The sequence below is a fragment of the Trifolium pratense genome, linkage group LG7 (genome assembly GCF_020283565.1).
Source record: "Trifolium pratense cultivar HEN17-A07 linkage group LG7, ARS_RC_1.1, whole genome shotgun sequence".
In the NCBI taxonomy this organism is placed as follows: domain Eukaryota; kingdom Viridiplantae; phylum Streptophyta; class Magnoliopsida; order Fabales; family Fabaceae; genus Trifolium; species Trifolium pratense.
In genome coordinates this window covers 4068750-4086864 of record NC_060065.1, presented here as the reverse complement: position 1 = coordinate 4086864, position 18115 = coordinate 4068750, and the positions used below count along the sequence as shown (strand labels likewise).

The following is an 18115-nucleotide window of genomic DNA, read 5'->3' as shown; positions in this document are numbered from 1 at the left end:
AGGCTGAAGGTTCATTCTTCAGCGTTGAAAAACGAGTTCCTGGCGCTGAGGTCACCGAGAATGGGCTCCGATCAGAATCCTTACTTAGGAATTAGGGGTTTCGCCATTTCCCCTTTATTGGTGTGGACGAGGACATTGAATTGGCTAAACAAGTTGACAAACCCTTCTACGACTGGTGGTTTGGGGGCTCACAGCCCATGGTGAACGAAAATGAATGAGAATGAGGGACTAGTGATTTGAGCACACTGTTGGTCACCAGCGACACTGTCTTGTCTTACTAATCTCGCCATTCGGTTTCAACACAGTACTCTGCATTATGAAAGAGTTGTGTCCTTTTCTTCTCCTGAAGAAGACCCTATTTATAGGCAAAACATCCCCATCTTGCTTCTTAAGTAACCGCCTTGCTCGTAGAGGAATTCATGGATAGTGAGCGGTTTCTTTTCCTTCTTCTCCAAGCCATGGTGGATCATGCTCATCATGGGTGTTTATCAGTCAAGTGGCCTCCCTTGGTGGAGATCATGGATTGTTTTCACGCTTCTCCTTCAGATGCTCCCATTGGGCTTTGATGTATTGGGTCTTCACTATTTTTTTTCTAAACGACAAGACAAAAACAAACCGTTTGTATGGATTAAGAAAAAGAAGTCACCAACAATAAATTGGTCAAGTGGTATATGAGTTTTAGTCCTCTTAAGTATGTGGTCACGGGTTCGATGGTTCATGCATAACAGCGGTGCAAACTTCCAATATAATGGTAAACAAAAAAAATCAAACAATGGGTGAGGTTGGTGGGCCCAAAAGCCCTGAGCCCATAAATTGTTTTTTTTTTAAAACGGCGAAAATCAATAGTTAATTTACAATTATTTTTCACATTCGCCAAGAACCCTAAACTTCCTAAACTTTTACTTTGAAATTCCTTTCAACCTTAATTCAAACCGGTTGAGCTACCCATCCGACCTAAAAATTTTGTTTCTTGTTAACAATCACGTTTCCTTTTTGTTTTCAACTTCACTACTTCAGCGCTACGTACTCTCTCTGATGGGTTTCATACCCGAAGAACTCATAGCAGAAGTTCTAGCCTACCTTAACGTGAAAACCATTCTGCGACTCAAATGTGTGAGCAAATCATGGAACACTCTCATCTCCAATCCAACCTTGGTCAAAAAACACCTTAACAAGTCCTCGCAAAACCCACATATCACACTAAAGTATAGGAACAATAACGGTGGTTTAAGTTTAGTATTCTTTCCTGTGAGCCGTTTACTCGAAAATCCATCTATCAGTAACTGTACATTGCACCAATTGGAGTCAGGTTTCCAGGTAGTTGGTTCCTGTAACGGATTGATTTGCCTCGTTTCAAATCATTACTATGCGACACATCATCAGTACCGGTGCAGTTTTTGGAACCCTTCCACTAGAACATATCAAGATTTAGTAGTGTTGAATGATTATGTCAACCCTCGTTCAAGCAAGTTTAACTTCATGTTTGGTTATGATGATTCGACGAGAACTTATAAGGTTGTAGCGTATCATATTGAAGGTGAAGACAACATAGCTTCCGGGGAAAGTGAGGTTAAAGTTTTGAGTGTGGGTGATGGTGATAATTGTTGGAGAAATATTCAAAGTTTTCCTGTCATTCCACTTGGCTGGCGTCATAATCAATATACTCATGCTAACCATTTGAGTGGCACTATCAATTGGTTGGCTATTAACAATTATTTCTATTCTTTTTATAAATACAGCTCAATTACTCAGGTTGAGCAATTTGTGATTGTTTCGCTAGATCTTTCAACCGAGACATACAAGCAGTATCTGTTACCGCAAGGTTTTGACGAGGTTCCATTTGTTCAGCCATATCTTAGTGTTTTGATGGGATGTCTTTGTTTTTCTCATGATTCTAGGAATACAGAATTTGTTTTATGGCAGATGAAAGAGTATGGAGTTCAAGAGTCTTGGACTCGGTTATTTAAGATTAGTAAACAGAATCTTCTAATGCATTTCCCTGCCTATGCTTTTGAACTCTTTTGCCTTTATATAAATGGTGATACAGTGATATTTGCTAATAGATTCAGTTCCAAGGCAGTAAAGTATAATTTGAGAGATCAAAGAGGAGAGACAATTAATATCAACACCATACATCGGTTCCCTCAGGCAATGAATTATGTAGAAAGCTTGGTCTCGGTTCCTTGATAAGTAAGTTATCAATTATGTAGATTGTGTTAAACTTTTCAAAGATGCTTTGTTTTTATTGTTTTTTCAATTGATAAGTAATGTATAATCAACTAAATTGAAGATTACTTACGTTAAACATTATGCAAATATTTTCTGGGCTGTAAAGTTTCTTGTACTCACAACAGTGCTAACTTCTGTCATATATTGCAGCTTATAATCAAATGTTTTCATTGCATAATTCAATTTTCAATTTGAGTTAGTACTTAGCATATTTCACAACATTTATTTTAGCTAGTGACATGTATCAGCAAACTTATATGGATTTCATTTACTTCAAACTTAGTTACTTACACAATCTCTTTTAGCTAGTCAACGGTATCAGAAGCTTATATTCATTTCATTTACTTCAAACTTAGTTGCATAAATACACATAACTGACAAACATAGTTCACACAATTAATAATAACACATAAAAACTTAGTTGGTTAATTGGTGATTGGTGCTGAACTTGGTAGGAAGGACCACAGTTTGATCCCCGCAACTGCGTTCGGGAGGGGCTGGAACCACTTGATTCCAGAGCTGTTATCAAAGGAAGAGGAAAAGGCATTTTATATCAGAGGACGAGGATAAACTAAGCCGCGATGTCTTGGGGACGATGGATGAGACTAGCAGTTTGATTAGTTACTAGGATATAAGAATAGAAGTAGGAAATAGTAATCTATGTCTTGCATGTTCTTAAATGTTATTTTTCTGCGGGCTACGTATCTGATATTTGTGCAAGAAGCCACTATTTTTGTCATTTAGTTTTATGACTTGAATTTTAAGTTACATTATGTTCATATATGATATTTCAGCTTATGCAAATATTTGCTCACTTGCTTGAATTAGAAAATGTTGATCTCTTCATATTTTACCGTGGAGAGGGGGCTGAGACAAGGCGGCCCTTTGTAACCTTTCTTATTTTTGTTAGCAGCAGAAGGTCGGAAGAGATGGTATCAAGGTTTCTCACCTACACTATGCTGATGACACCTTAATTGTATATAAGAAGAGTAGGAAAAACGAAATTTCAGTGAGAGACTTTATGTCTTGTCTTGAAATAAATACCTAACTGTGGAAATTCAAATCATTGAAGATTTGGCTTCGTGACATCTTGGTTGTATCTCAAACTCCATGTCCGGATGGTTTCGGATAAAAAGAGATTGATTTATATCATTTTCTTTGATTGTCCATTACTCGTTAGTGACACGGTCCGAGATCCTAAGATGCTAGTGCGCCTTATAAATTCACAGTTTAGTGCTTTGAATTTTGGTCAGGTTTGGGGTTCTGATTTGGTTGGTATATGGAACTAGTAAGAAATCCATATTTCTGGTATATGATATTTGCTCAAATGCTTAACCAAATAGGTAACAACCCATTCTTATTTTTAGTCTTTTGAGACCTTCTCTTAGTTTATCACTTCCATCTTATATTGATGTATGACACACGTTACTTGTTTACTATCTATTATTGTGTGCTTTAAAATCTCATGTGTTGATTTTAGTGTGGCATGATGTTGTGTGATCTATCTTAAAATTGGCTTCCACGAGGCAGATGAGCACAAGCAACAAGCAGGGTGCAAGGCACATAGGTAGGACACGAGGCATTGGCCTCAATTTCTGCGCCGCAATTTTCACTTTATTTCCTGGTAATCTTAGAATAGAATCTTGAGAGACATGGAAATTTTTCAGGGAAAGTATAAGGGTTAAGAGTTTTTGGGTGAGGTCTAAGGTAGAGAAGTATATTTTACAAACACTTTAGACACATGAGATTCAGGTTGAGAGATTGGGAGAGAAAAAAGTAAAAATTAAGGTTTGTACTTAGAGAACTATTGTTGAAATTAATTTCTTACAACACTTTAGCATGTTTATTCCTCCTCTTTATTTTGTTCTTTGATAATAAGAAACAACTTTATTTTGTTAAGTAGTATAATTACTAGAAATTTCATCTTAAAGGTGAAAAATCGAGGTGTCCAACATTCAAACTCCGACTCTTGCATATAAAATATGATATATCTACCGACTAAACTAAGCTCTCGGCTCAAGAAGCAAGTTACTCTATAGTTTAAATTTTTTAATAATTAATTAGCTAATAAAACCTTTTTGTTATTTGAACAAGGATTTTTTTTTTCCTTAACGAACAAGGATTCATATGATTTGTTGCAATTTGTTGCAGCGTATATCTAAATCTATTCAACTTGGTTCAAATTACATCAATTTTGAATTTTGATTATTCAAACTCAGCCTTGGTGAAATTTTTTTTAGTGTACCGAGTAATTAGACTTAAGGATTAATAAACTCAAATATAAATTGTTCTCCATAAACATAGTTCAACATATAAGAATATTATATTTTATAGGGTGTTGTTAACATGTGCATATTGAGCACATATTAAGGTATCTTAATATAAAAATTTAACATTTAATGATACAAAAATTTAATGCTTAAAAAATTAAAATTTAATGCTTCAACATTTAATATTTTCTATTTTTCCTTCCTTAACATGTGCTAACATTCTCCAAAAAATAAATAAATAATTGATAACTTGCTTTACTCTTTAATTTGCCTTTTGTTTCTCTTTTGACCAGCTTTTTAAAGTAGGACATTATTTCGAAGGTAATGAAATCTATAAATCATTGAGCCTAAAGTTTGATAAGCAATAATAATGCCATCTTTTTAATTTTTTCAATTATTTATCTTTTAAGTTCTTTTCCATCACTTCAATTTTCTTAACATTTTTTCTAGCTATCTTTAATGACAAAATTGTTTATTTTCTCTTTGCTTTGTAGACAAGGTGACAATTAGGACACAATATTTTTTATTTTTGTCTTGCTAACATGTGATGTTATGGAATTTAAAAATGAAAATTTTATATTGGAAAAAACAAAATTTTGACTTTAAAAAAATTAAATGCACAACTTTTAAAACTAATTTTCTATATTAAGTACCTTAACATGTGCCCTAAACTTTCTTTATTTTTTAGTTATTGTTGCATCTTTTGCGTTTGATCAATTACTTATATTCAACTTATTTTTCATTGCTTTAATTTCCTAACTTTAATTAATTGAAACCGGAAATGTTATTTTTATAGTATCTTTAATCACAAATTTTTAAAATATGTTTCTACTATATTTTAATGAAACCTAGCTTTTTTTAGTGTAAAATGGAATTTCATAGTAATAATAAAAATGGAGCATGTATAAACCCAAAAAAAATGGAGAATGTAAACACACACCGAAGAGGGGGAATATAGTTATCCGAGTTCAAATTCAAGACTCCACATAAAATATTCTTACGGTCAAATCATTAAGTTATATACAATACTTGAATGTGGGTCTTCTCATAGTATTTGTGTACAACTGTTTTTTTTAAAATTTAACGGTTGTTGATTCACAAAGAATAAAAAAAATAGTATAAAAGATAGAGAAAAAGATAAATAGATGGCTGAAATTAGGGAGATGATACATCTCTACATTATATTGCAACTTACTAAACATAATAATGTCTATCTTTGGACCATGTTCATATTAAGATGTGGCTACTATAATACTCTCTTCGGTCTTATATACTCTCTCCGTCCCAAGATATAAACAAAAACTAGTCAACAAAAGTTGATGTATTTGGTGTAAATTTTAGTCCAGATACATTAACTTTTGTTGACTCACTTTTGCTTATATTTTGGGACGGAAGGAGTATATTAAAAAGATTTGCTTTCTAAATTTATTATAAAATTGATATATCTAGACAATATTATAGGTTAGATACATCAACTTTTTATAGTACTAAAAAGTAAATTTCTTCTTGTATATAGGACTAGCTAGCTATCACCTAGCTAATTAACTTTGGGAACCCGAGAAATTTGGAGAGTTTCCTTTCACTTGGTTTAGTAGCTTTTTTAAAAATCACGTAATTAATTTCATATCACATAGTACTAACCTAGCTATTTTTTTCTACTTGGAAAAAAAAATTGGTAAAGGCTCATTAACCTGTGGTCCTTATTTAATTTTGTATAACAGTTTTTGTTATAAAACATTTTTCACACATATTTACATTTCAAAAAATATTACCATCTTTAAATGAATTTCGTTTTCCATCATCAAACACTACAAATAATGAATTTCATCGGTGTAAAAATAAGTTTAATATCATCAACCTTTTAGCCATCACATAATAATATAAGTTAATTGTATTAGTTAATTATTAATGGAGTGTTTTTTTATAATAAAAACAAAAAATAAGTTATTATTCATGTAAATAATAGAACATAACATTATTACGAACACTCCAAAGACTCCATATGGTACTAACCAAATAAGATGACGACGGCCTTTATCATTTTTTTTATTCTTCAGCAAAGCACCAAACCCGTTAAAATAACTCCAAACTTCCTCAAAAAATATAAAATCAACATTCGACCACTTACATAGTTTCTTCTAAACATAAATAGAAAAACGCACAATTTAAAAAATAAATGGCCTCCTCCAATATTATTATTTGTGGGGCGTCACTATGACACTAGCGTTTATCAAAACAATATTATTATTGGACAACATACACAACATGTCATGAAAAATGAAAGAAGTTGTGAACCAAACGCCTCTACTAATAATGTAGTAATTGGCAAATTAAAAAATTATGAGACAGTGGTTTTGAAGAATGAACGCACTTTGCCATATTCATTTCATTCTCGTGGTTGTGGACATGACATGAGTGAGGCAAAGACAATACAATGAGACTCTAAAGACAAGTTGTGTGCATGGTGGTGTTGGCTATGGGACCATCTCCCTTATCTTCATATTTTTGTTCTCACAAGTATTACTACTACTACTACTAGTAGATATAGATATATCATATTACAATGCGCCTTGTCAGGATCGCACTACTCATCTAGTCATTACCTTATTTTAGTTGAACACTAGTATATTTTTTACATCAAAGTGGGGCATGGTTAGCAAAAAAAACCTATCTTTTAAATACGTGATCATGAATTCGAGTGATCATGAATTCGATTTCTCGTATGTGCATATAAATTTAACTGAGAGATCAAACCAACAACTTTTTTTTTTGGTGAATTGATCAAACCAACAACTTTTAAATATAATACTATGGATTTGAATTTTCGGTTGTTACTACGGAATGTTGTAACAAATTGAAACTGTCAAAATTATTTTTACTTAATTTTATTATGTGTAATTTAAAATGTTCGATTTTAAATCAACGATAGAAATTTTATTCGGTAGAAAATTACATGTTCTCGCAACTGCAGATAATTCATATCTGAATTTCTAAATACTTTTGAATGAATGTTAGAATTGTTATTTTACAAATAAAATAATTTAGTTCTTAAATTTACCGTAAAAAAATAAAATCAACTAAACAAACTTCATCTAGCTAAATGCATTTGATTTAACTCCACTTATAAAAATGAAGAAAAACACAATCAATCAACTCTTATATATGGTGAGGCTTTGGATATCATTATAATTGACTCAAGCATGCTTTTTTCTTATAATAACTATCGATAATTCAATATCTCGTACCGTGACTATTTTTTATTAAATTAATTTTACTATTAATATTATAGACAATTTTTTTTGAAGTTATTAATACTATAGACATAATAAAATAGAGAGAAGCCAAAATATATGCATGGTTCGACAACACTTTAAAATCACGATTTTGTCACATGCATTATTCTATCCAGATTCGAATGACAGTTACTATTTTACTCCTTAAATTCTCAATAATTTGATTCCAAGATTCTCAATAATTTATTAAGGAATAAAAAGATATAAATTTAAGTGTTACAGTTTGCCTAAGAAGAATGTTAACATGTGCATATATGACACATGTTAAGGTAGTAAAAATAGAAATTATGCCTTAGAATTTGTGCATTTTAACTTTTCAAGCATTAAATGTCTTGTATCATTAAATGTTAAATTTCTATATTAAGATACTTTATCATGTGCCCTATATGCACATGTTAACAAGACCCTTTTACTAATTAAAGTTTAATTCAATAGTAAAAGATTTAATTAATATACATAAGACTCTAATTTCAATTGATATTAGTAATTTCATATTAGCAACTAATTCAACATAACATTTTATTTCTATTTCACTATTTCTATTACATCACTAATTTATCACATCATTTTCTTTATCTAGTTTTCTTCAAAGTGTATACATTTGTCACCAAATATTTTCCAAAAAATTATATGACAGATATGTTGAGAAACAATTCAAACTCTGCATGCTATGTCAGATGCAGTAACATCTGTCCTACCAGATATTTTACCAGACGTTGTAGCATTTGTCCAGTTCTTCTGTTTTGACAGTTATGACTGTTTGTTGTAACTGCCTTATTGTTTTGTTAGTTAGTTGCTAACTACTTTTGAGTTAGTTAGTAGTTAGTTGGATTACTTGTTAGTCAAGTAATGATCATTTTGTAATCATTATAATTGTAACTTAAATCAATAATAAAAATCAATATTTTTGATGAAATTATTTTCTTCTCTCTTTCACACTCTTTTCCACTCTAACAAGTGGTATTAAGATAGATAAAATAATTCATTATTATGTATTATTATTAGGGGTGTGCATGGTTTGGAAACCACACCACACCACACCTAATTGATGGTTTTGGTTCTAAACCAAAACCATTTCAATAACAAACCGGTCATTTTTTAAAACTAATTTGGATTTGGTTATTAACCGGATCGAACCATTTTATAACCGGTTTGTAATAAAATTTAAGTTATTCACATAATCCAATTTTAAATAGGTTTTTTACTTAAACTAATTTTTTTTATTAGTTGATTAAAAAAAATAGATTTATTAATTATTTTAAAAACATAATTTTTCATTAATTTTATGATTGAATTGGTTTATAATCAACCCAAAATTATTTTTTTTAAACCCAAATTATTTTTTACTTAGCCGAAAACTTGTTTTTTATATTGTTTTAAAAATAATTTTTATTATTTAAAAAAAGAGTAATTTTTTAAATTAAAAAATCTGATTTTTAAATACAAAAAAAAAACTAATAAATAGGAAAAAAATTAAAATACTAAATTTTTGAAAAACTAAAAACATTAAAAACTGATTTTTTAATTATTTTAAAAAAAAACTGAATTTTTTAATTATTTTTAAAAACTAAAAACATAAAAAACTGATTTTTTAATTATTTTTAAAATAATTATTAAAAATCTGATTTTTAAAATAAAATAATAATAAATAGTATGGGTAGTTGGCGGTGGCCGGCCACCGGAGCACCACCACGGGCCGTCGGAGCACCACCACCGACCGCAGTGAAAGTCGCCGGAGGTCCGCCGGAAAACCGCCGTCTGCCGCCGTCCCGGTCGGAGCGCCGCCGCGCCGGCCGCCGGTGGTCCGACAATGACCACCGGTTGACCACCGGTCCTCCACCCCCTCTTTTAATTAATTATTTTATTATATAATAAAGAATTTTAAAAAATTGAAGATTGAGCCTGAATTAGCTATTGGGCCTAAATTTTCAAACCAATTTCAAACCAAATTACAAAATGTGGTTATGGTTTATAATTGGTGTTTTTTTATTGGAGTGGTGTGATTTTTTTTAAATGGATTTTGATAGAGAGTTGATGCTCTATCAAGCTATACTAAGCTAAACCTAAGAAAAACAATAAATAAAGATAAATAAATAAAAGATAAATTGATTCATTTCATTGATTGATTCCAAATTGATAAGAACACTACATATATATAAGACTCGTAATGGGCCTAGAGGATAAAACCCAACTAAACAAAACCCAATAGCATAGATGATCAACTTATAATATAAATACTATGTCTCATTGATATCTAAATTATTTGACTAACTACCACTTATTATTATTTAACTAATTACTCCCTAATCTTCTATCATTGCCGCCGGGTTCACTTGAACCTTGTCCTCAAGGTTCAGCGGCTAGTCTGGAGGAATTAAATTGGAGTGTGACTCGGGACATATAATTTTTTTGTCAAAAAAAGTTTTGCCCATAAAAACATTGGGCTAGCTAATGCTTTGCGGCCCATAGTTGTTTTGGTGGAAACCAATTGTTGCGTGTCACTTGAATTTTGCCTTGCAATTTGTGACTAAAAGCTGGAAACCAATTGTTGCATGTGCCAACACGTGGAGTGCTTGTAGGAGTGTCACCATCATTATGGGGTGGATTTGAAATAACCAGCTGGTGAGTGGAATTACCACTACGCAGTAGAAACAAAAACACATTACGTGTTGTTGTTGTAGTGGATGGTAGGCTTGACACATGGCACACTACTAGAGGCGAGATCACAATCAGAGAGATTGTGCTTTCCATGGACGTCCATGATTCATCTGTTGAAGAAATATTCCAATCAGACGGTGAAAAACAATTGCGGTTGTGACGATGAAATACGTGCTCTTGCAAAATGGAATACGATGATGGTGGTAGAAACTCAGTCAGTGAATCTTCATATTTCGGCTTCGGCGGTGGCCGCGAAAGTGGGTTTGTGAACGGCGTCTCTGACGAAAGCGGTGGAGCCTGAGTTGGAAGTGGAGTCTGAACAATGAGTAAGTTTGGTGGTATTGGCGGCGGTAACGGAGTTGGGTTGGTGAACAGCAACTCCCACGGTGGTGGTTTCGGTGGTGATGGTGGCGATGGGTTCAGTGGTGATGAACGGATGGTTGGTCCAAGAAACATTTTTCTGTAGACCATATGTAGATCTGGTGGTGCTAGAATAAGATACTGAGTTATAACCATATCCGGTGGTTTTGGAGACGGCGGATGTAGCGGTGGTGGTTCCGGCGGTTTCGATGGCGAAGCCGGAAATGAATGCACAGAGTGAACCATGAGTAGATAGGGTGGTTTAGGTGGCGGGTCTGGTGGTTTTAACGGCGGTATCGGCGGTGGCAAAGTTGAAGGAAACTGTGTTGTTGGTGGTGATTTTGGACACAGAGAAATTGATAGGAAATCACGGTGAGGTTCAGATGCTTGCTCCTTTTTCTCTTGGTGTTCTTGAATAATTTGAAGATCACCGCCTTCAACTAACCTTTTTGGTTCTTCTGCCGTGTGTTCTTCTACTTTCTCCTTTTCAATTTTCTCTTGTAAATCCCGTCTCAAAGTGGAGAAAACATTCTGAATATTCTTTGTCCGTGATTTTAGCAATTCAGAAACTTCTTGAAAGGATTCTTGGATATCTTGAAATGATTCTTTCATCTCATTTCGAAATTCTTCAATAAATTCTAAAATCTCAATGCAAGATCTCTGAACAATTTCTGCATTTGGACTTGCAGGTTGTGAATATGAATGGGGAGGTTGTACGGCTTGTTGTTGCAAGGTATGAGTGGTAGTGTGGGTGATGGTGGAGGGTGGTAGACTTGTGTTTTGGTAATAGTTGCAGTAGTTGGAATAATTTGGATATGGATATGAAGGGAATTCAAGGTGAGAGTGTTGTTGATGTGTGGGTGGCATGGTTGGTACTGTTGTTACAGTAGAATAACATGGGTGAGGAGGTGAAGACGAAGAGTAAGAGTAGGTGTTTGGGTAAAATGGAGGAGAGTAGGATGGAATAGCATCCATGAGAGGAACTAAGTTCATGGAATGAAAGCACCAATTGATAGAGAGTTGATGCTCTATCAAGCTATACTAAGCTAAACCTAAGAAAAACAATAAATAAAGATAAATAAATAAAAGATAAATTGATTCATTTCATTGATTGATTCCAAATTGATAAGAACACTACATATATATAAGACTCGTAATGGGCCTAGAGGATAAAACCCAACTAAACAAAACCCAATAGCATAGATGATCAACTTATAATATAAATACTATGTCTCATTGATATCTAAATTATTTGACTAACTACCACTTATTATTATTTAACTAATTACTCCCTAATCTTCTATCAGATTTTACAAACTAAAATTGGATATGGATTGGTTAGTAATTTGGTTAAGGATAGCGAAATTTTTTGCTATGGACAAAAGTGACCCCACGTGTAGTATTATAAGCATATATATATATATAAATCATGTTTATAATTTACCTAAAAAAGTAAGGATGTTTCTTTTTGAAGTTTGATATAGACTGAATCGAGATTTGAAACAAGACCACATTCATTCATTCTTAATGTGTATATAAACCAAGCATGGCATTACCAAATTATTGGAATATCAAACTTCCACTGAGATTTGCTTGCTTACTACAGTGCAAGCATAATAATATTAATATTATACCTTAAGATAAGGATTTGATCTCATTTGCACGTACGTTGAGATCATGGAATGGAAGAAGTGTTATTTGGATGTAATATTGGTGCCAATAGCAATTCTTTTAAGCATTGGTTACCATGTTTGGCTTTGGTATAATGTTAAAACTCATCCACACACAACTATCATTGCCATCAATGCCAGTGGTAGACGGAATTGGGTTGCTGCCATGATGAAGGTATATACTTACACCATTGTATATAATTTTTTTAGTAGATTTTAATAAAATATTATGCTAGCTAGTAAGAGTCAATTTTTAGATAATTTTTTAAAAGTCTACATTTGATTAACTCTTAGATTATATTCTTGAGTATATTAATTAATATTGGAAGCTAATTGTTAAAACACCAATATTATCATAAAAGCTTAAGGTGGAGAGAACTAATTAACTAGTTTTTATCTAACGTTATTCTTAATTTCAGCTCCAATATTAGGGATGACAATGATCTGTATGCACAAATATAAATATTAGTCATCTTCTACATATTTTGTTTGATAAAATGATAAACATGTTGCCCTATATCCGTGCGGATATCTAATCTAAATGGGGTATTTAGCCGAATCTGAGTTATTTGTGGGTATCAATTTTTTCAAAAATGAAATATATATGTAAATTAAATTAAATTTTATTTTGTTAATTATGAAGAAAAAAATATTTCTCCTTCATCCTCTATTTACAACAGATTAAAAGGAGTATTATTGACACATAAAAATATTGATATGCCGTTCAAAAAAACATATTGATACATTTTTTTTAACAGACCAAAAGGAAATAATATATAATTAACAAGAGATCTCCTCAACATAAGGCGTACCAATTACCCAAAATATTGATACATTGCACATTCATTTTCACAGCAAATCAAAGTTATCAATCAATACAAATCTATGAAATTATGTTATAGTTTATTTCATGCGAGTAATAATATTTATATTGGGCAACCCACTTGGGTTGGTGCATTGGCTTGGGACCTGAGAGTGTACTCCTCTTGAGGTATGAGGTTCGATTTTCTCTGACGCCAATTTAGGTGGACTAATTTAGCCTCTTAAAAAAATATTTATATTGGGCTATGCCCCTGTACACCCAATTTTTTTTTTTTAAGTATAATATGATATTTTTGTATTTTTAGCAATTTACGTAGTTTAATGATTAATGATTCTAATATATTAAAATTAAGGTTTTTTTATATTATATATTCCTTGATATTTTGGTGAACAATCAACCAACAAAGTCACATATGAAGTAAAAGTTGGTTAAATTTTAATTGTGGATAACATATATAAATCTACTTATGTGTCTTATGATTAGTTATTGTTCGATAAATAAAGAGTAACGTAAGTTTCACTTAAAATTAAAATAGAAAACTATTTATGACCATGGTGCTTCTTCTCCATAATTATAGGAAAAGTAATATACTAGTAGTCTAGAAATGCTATGGGTCCGTTAAGTAATATACTAGTAGTCTAGAAATGCTATGGGTCCGTTTGATTCGGTAAAAATAAGGGACTGGACAGGACAACTGTAGTTGTACTGTGTTTGATTGTAAAACTGTTTCAGGAACTGGACAAACTGGGAAGCAATGGACAGGACAAAAACAGAATTTTTTGTACCTCACTAAACCACAGCACAACTTTTTGTCCGCAGTACAAGTTGTCTAAAATGCCAAAATACAATTTTATTAACAAAATATCGTATAAAACAAAAAAATGTTAAATATCCCAAGAGTTTGTTCTGTACTGTTCTGTCATGTGTTGTGCTGTTCTGTCTTGTACTGTTCTGTTCAGTACTTACTCTTTAACAAATCAAACACACCCTATGTGTCGGTGTAATTTTAAAAATAAAGTTTTTATTTATTTATTTTCAGTACCACTTAATAGTACTCTTTAAACTAGTTGTCACCTAATAATACTCTTTAAGCTAGTTGTTATATTTTACATAGGGATGTCAATAAGAATGAAGATTGAGCGGGTGATATTTTCTCATTTTCATCCCTGTGGATCACCGCGGGAAATCCCCATCCTTATTCTCATTTCCTATTTTGGGGAGGGTAATTATTTTTTCTCATTTTCAACCTCGTAAATCTTCACCATTTCCGCGAGAATCCATCAACATTAAAAAAATATTAAACTTCTATTATTTTCTACCAACTCTTTATACTCATTAGGATTTAGGATTGTCACCTAACTGTTTGTTAAAGATAGATTTGTAGCACCCTTAACTATATACAAATATTCCATCAGATCTTATGTACCAAAAACATTAAATTATCATATCCTGAAGACTCCTGAACAAGAATTTTCAAAATAAGTATCTGCAAAAATGTCCTTGTGGTCGACCAGACGGACCTACCTTATATTCCACAAAGATTGGGGTGGTAAAAAGGAGACAACCTGCCTACTCCTCCCTTTCCCATCAATCCGTCTAGGTGAATTAATATAACTTGTTGAATTAACAAAGACAAAAGTGGATAAAACCCCCCAAAGTGGAAAATGCTAAACGGTGCTTCCGGGGCACTGGTTAATGATGCAAAAATAGTAATTTGGTATGAGAGTTTGTGCAGTCAACTCCTCGAAAGTTTAAAAAGTGTTATTTTCTTTTCAAAACTTTCTGTTTTTGATTTCTTTAATCAGTGTCTCGGGAGCACCGGTTAGCATGACCCTTATAAAAAATACGAACAAAACAGTATTTATATAATGTGTTTTTTAATTAGACGATTCGGTAGGATAGTACGAGTTCCTGCAAAGATTTTAGAGGGTATACCGTAGCAGAGTGTTAGACATTGATATTAAACTTTCTTATTAATTTTGTGAGAAAATAACATGTTTCCTTTATGATACTTATGATGTCTTATAGGAGTGTTATATGTGACACATCTAATCTAATTTTTACTGATCCTTGAGTGAAGTACCCACAATTCTTTAAGAATAATTAGAAAAAAATTCTAAATTTAAGAAATGCCCGGTGTCTTCCAATATACACTTTTTTTTTAAGCATTCTAATATACACTCTTAATTATTGGTAGATGTTTTACCTAATGTGATATTTAACCACCTCACACACAAAATGTTTTTTTTTTTTTAATATAATCAAAAACACACAAAATGTTTTAATTTCCACTAGCTTTGTGGCACATGGAAAAAGAAAGGGCATATAATAATAATAATCATGATGATGATGATGATGAAAATAAAATATATTTGATTATATAAATAAAGAATATCAAGTTTGAGTGTAACTTTTTTCTTTCAATTTTACTATTCATTTAAATTATTTATCTTTTTTTTTTTATCAAAATAATAATTATTTAAACAACTTTTTCTTTCATGTTGTTACCAAGTTTTGAGGTGAATTTTTATTCTTTCTTTTAAAAAAAAACAAATTTAGTCTTATTTACTTAATCAAATAACTTAATTTTTTTATATAAATAACCACATAGAATAATTTTGCAATGCAATATCTAATGTGCCAACATAGTTAAAATGTCAAATCATTGCATATGATGCTGTTGCACCTTTCTAATCTTTTATCTAAAAATATCACATAAGACACACATAATTATTGTAAAAAAATTAATAATGCTTTAGTATAAATTTTTTGACAGGACAATGAGAAGAAAAATATCCTAGCTGTTCAAACACTGAGGAACACACTAATGGGTTCAACCCTAATGGCCACAACCTCTATTCTCCTCTGTTCAGGTTTAGCAGCAATCATAAGTAGCACCTACAGTGTTAAAAAGCCTCTCAATGACACAGTATATGGAGCACATGGAGAATTTATGGAAGCACTTAAATATGTCACACTTCTCACTATCTTCTTATTCTCATTCTTTTGTCACTCTTTATCAATAAGGTTTATAAATCAAGTGAACATTCTTATCAACACACCACAAGATTCAATGTCATTGGTGACTCCATCATATGTTAGTGAAATATTGGAAAGAGGGTTTACTTTAAACACTGTTGGTAATAGACTCTTCTATTCAGCACTTCCTTTGTTGTTGTGGATCTTTGGTCCTGTTTTGGTGTTCCTCTGTTCTCTCACTATGGTTCCTTTGCTTTATAATCTTGACTTTGTGCTTACTAAGGGAAAGATGGACCCAAATGAGAACAGGGATTTTGTTTGAGTTTATAATGTGACTATGTGTTTTAACTTTTGAGTTTGTTTGTCAAAACAGAAACTTCTAATGTTTCATTGGTCTTTTTTTCAATGATTAGAAATGTAAGTGTAATGTGATCTTCTCTTGCTGTAATAATGTTTTAGAGGATAATTTGACTCTGTTCAATAACAAGGATTGTGAATACAAGTGCAAATCATTTGTCTGAATTATATTGTCTATTTATATTATAAACAAAACTTTAATCACTTATTTTTCTGATATATTTTTATTTATTATTGTATCTCAATTACCTGATTATTTGTTTCCTTATCACTTCACTCCCAATCTCATTCATCTCGGATTCTCGATCACCAAATCATCATTATAACTCCCTTGTATTATCTAATTATACTACAATTAACACAACTAAGTGGGAATTTGCGGCGCTTTTGTGGAGGTGTTATTTGAGATAGTCAAGGAGAGTGGCTTTGGTGGTTTTGCAAAAGGTGTGAGAATTTGTAGTGCTTTTGTGGCGGAGTTATGAGGAGTCTTTGAAAGATTGATTTATGCAAAGAGAATGAGATTTATGAATATTGAGCTTAATATAGATTCCATGGTGGTGGTCCAAGTAATAAAGACAAATAATTCGAAGAGTTTGTTTGGTCTGACTTTGGTAAATTAGGCGATTGGTTGGTATAGAGTGAGAAGTTCACATCACTCATGCTTACAGAGAATCAAACGAGTGTATTGATGATCTGGCCAATATTAGGTGTACTTTAAATAAAGAGGCTATTTATTATGAGGATTGCTCTTCGCAAATTAGAGAATGATTATTAACTGATGTAATGAGGATTACTACCCCTAAAATAACTTCCGTGTAATTTCCTTTGTCTTTGGGCTTAGGCCCTCCATTCTATCAACAATAAAATAAAAGCCGCAGAAATTTTTATATACAATTTAGATATACATCATACATGTTTTTTTTTACATACATCATACATTTAACCCAACTAAACGAAAACAAAAAATGGAGGGATAAAATTAATTGATGTCTGTTAGAAATGTTTTAGTTATTTTGTAAATTAAAATTCAAAGACAAATTTGATTGATGAATGAAAATTCAAAGAAAAATTTGCTTATTTACTTTTATTTTTAAATATTTGAGCCATTTTTTTTTGAAGGATTATTTTGAGCTATTTAAAATTGCAACAAGTCGACAAATCCTAACTCAACTGACAGAAATATCGAAATTGCTAGTGTTGCACGTCAGGACCGGGGTTCAAACTACAACGATGTTCGGTAAACTTAATTCGATTGGCCGCGACATTATATTATATACTATGTGTCAAGATTCAAACCTCCTACATCCCAGTTGAAATTTCTAGCCCCGCTATTTGAAGAAAAAAAATTGTGCAACGATTGGGTGGTTTATTATTCATTTAATTTTGAGGGTTTTCCATTACCGAAGCTAACAAAGCATGACAACTCCTTTCGTTCGCTTAGTCTCTACCGCATCCAACCATTCTCTCCTCCGCACC

The 18115-nt window shown here is 32.0% G+C and overlaps 2 protein-coding genes across 3 annotated transcripts; both read left to right on the top strand.

Moving 5' to 3' along the window:
- Positions 1 to 938: 938 nt before the first annotated feature.
- Positions 939 to 3991, top strand: LOC123898673 (F-box/kelch-repeat protein At3g23880-like). Of its 2 annotated transcripts, none has more exons than XM_045949686.1 (2): positions 939 to 2190; positions 3143 to 3991. In XM_045949686.1, exon 1 carries the CDS (start codon positions 1036 to 1038, stop codon positions 2185 to 2187), a length of 1152 nt encoding a protein of 383 aa, XP_045805642.1. In that variant the 5' UTR covers positions 939 to 1035; the 3' UTR covers positions 2188 to 2190; positions 3143 to 3991. The 2 variants fall into 2 exon arrangements, with proteins under 2 accessions (XP_045805642.1, XP_045805641.1); XM_045949685.1 differs by having other exon boundaries at positions 2685 to 3991.
- An 8337-nt stretch (positions 3992 to 12328) lies between these two features.
- LOC123900001 lies at positions 12329 to 16804 on the top strand. Its single transcript, XM_045951283.1, has 2 exons — positions 12329 to 12655; positions 16080 to 16804. Exons 1-2 carry the CDS (start codon positions 12488 to 12490, stop codon positions 16602 to 16604), a joined length of 693 nt encoding a protein of 230 aa, XP_045807239.1. The 5' UTR covers positions 12329 to 12487; the 3' UTR covers positions 16605 to 16804.
- Positions 16805 to 18115: the final 1311 nt, after the last annotated feature.

Bases quoted from the DNA above. Each gene is read 5' to 3' on its own strand.
- LOC123898673 (XM_045949686.1), top strand. From the start codon at position 1,036: ATGGGTTTCATACCCGAAGAACTCATAGCAGAAGTTCTAGCCTACCTT.
- LOC123900001 (XM_045951283.1), top strand. From the start codon at position 12,488: ATGGAATGGAAGAAGTGTTATTTGGATGTAATATTGGTGCCAATAGCA. The intron at 12,656-16,079 runs GTATATACTTAC...ATTTTTTGACAG, and splicing joins GGGTTGCTGCCATGATGAAG to GACAATGAGAAGAAAAATAT.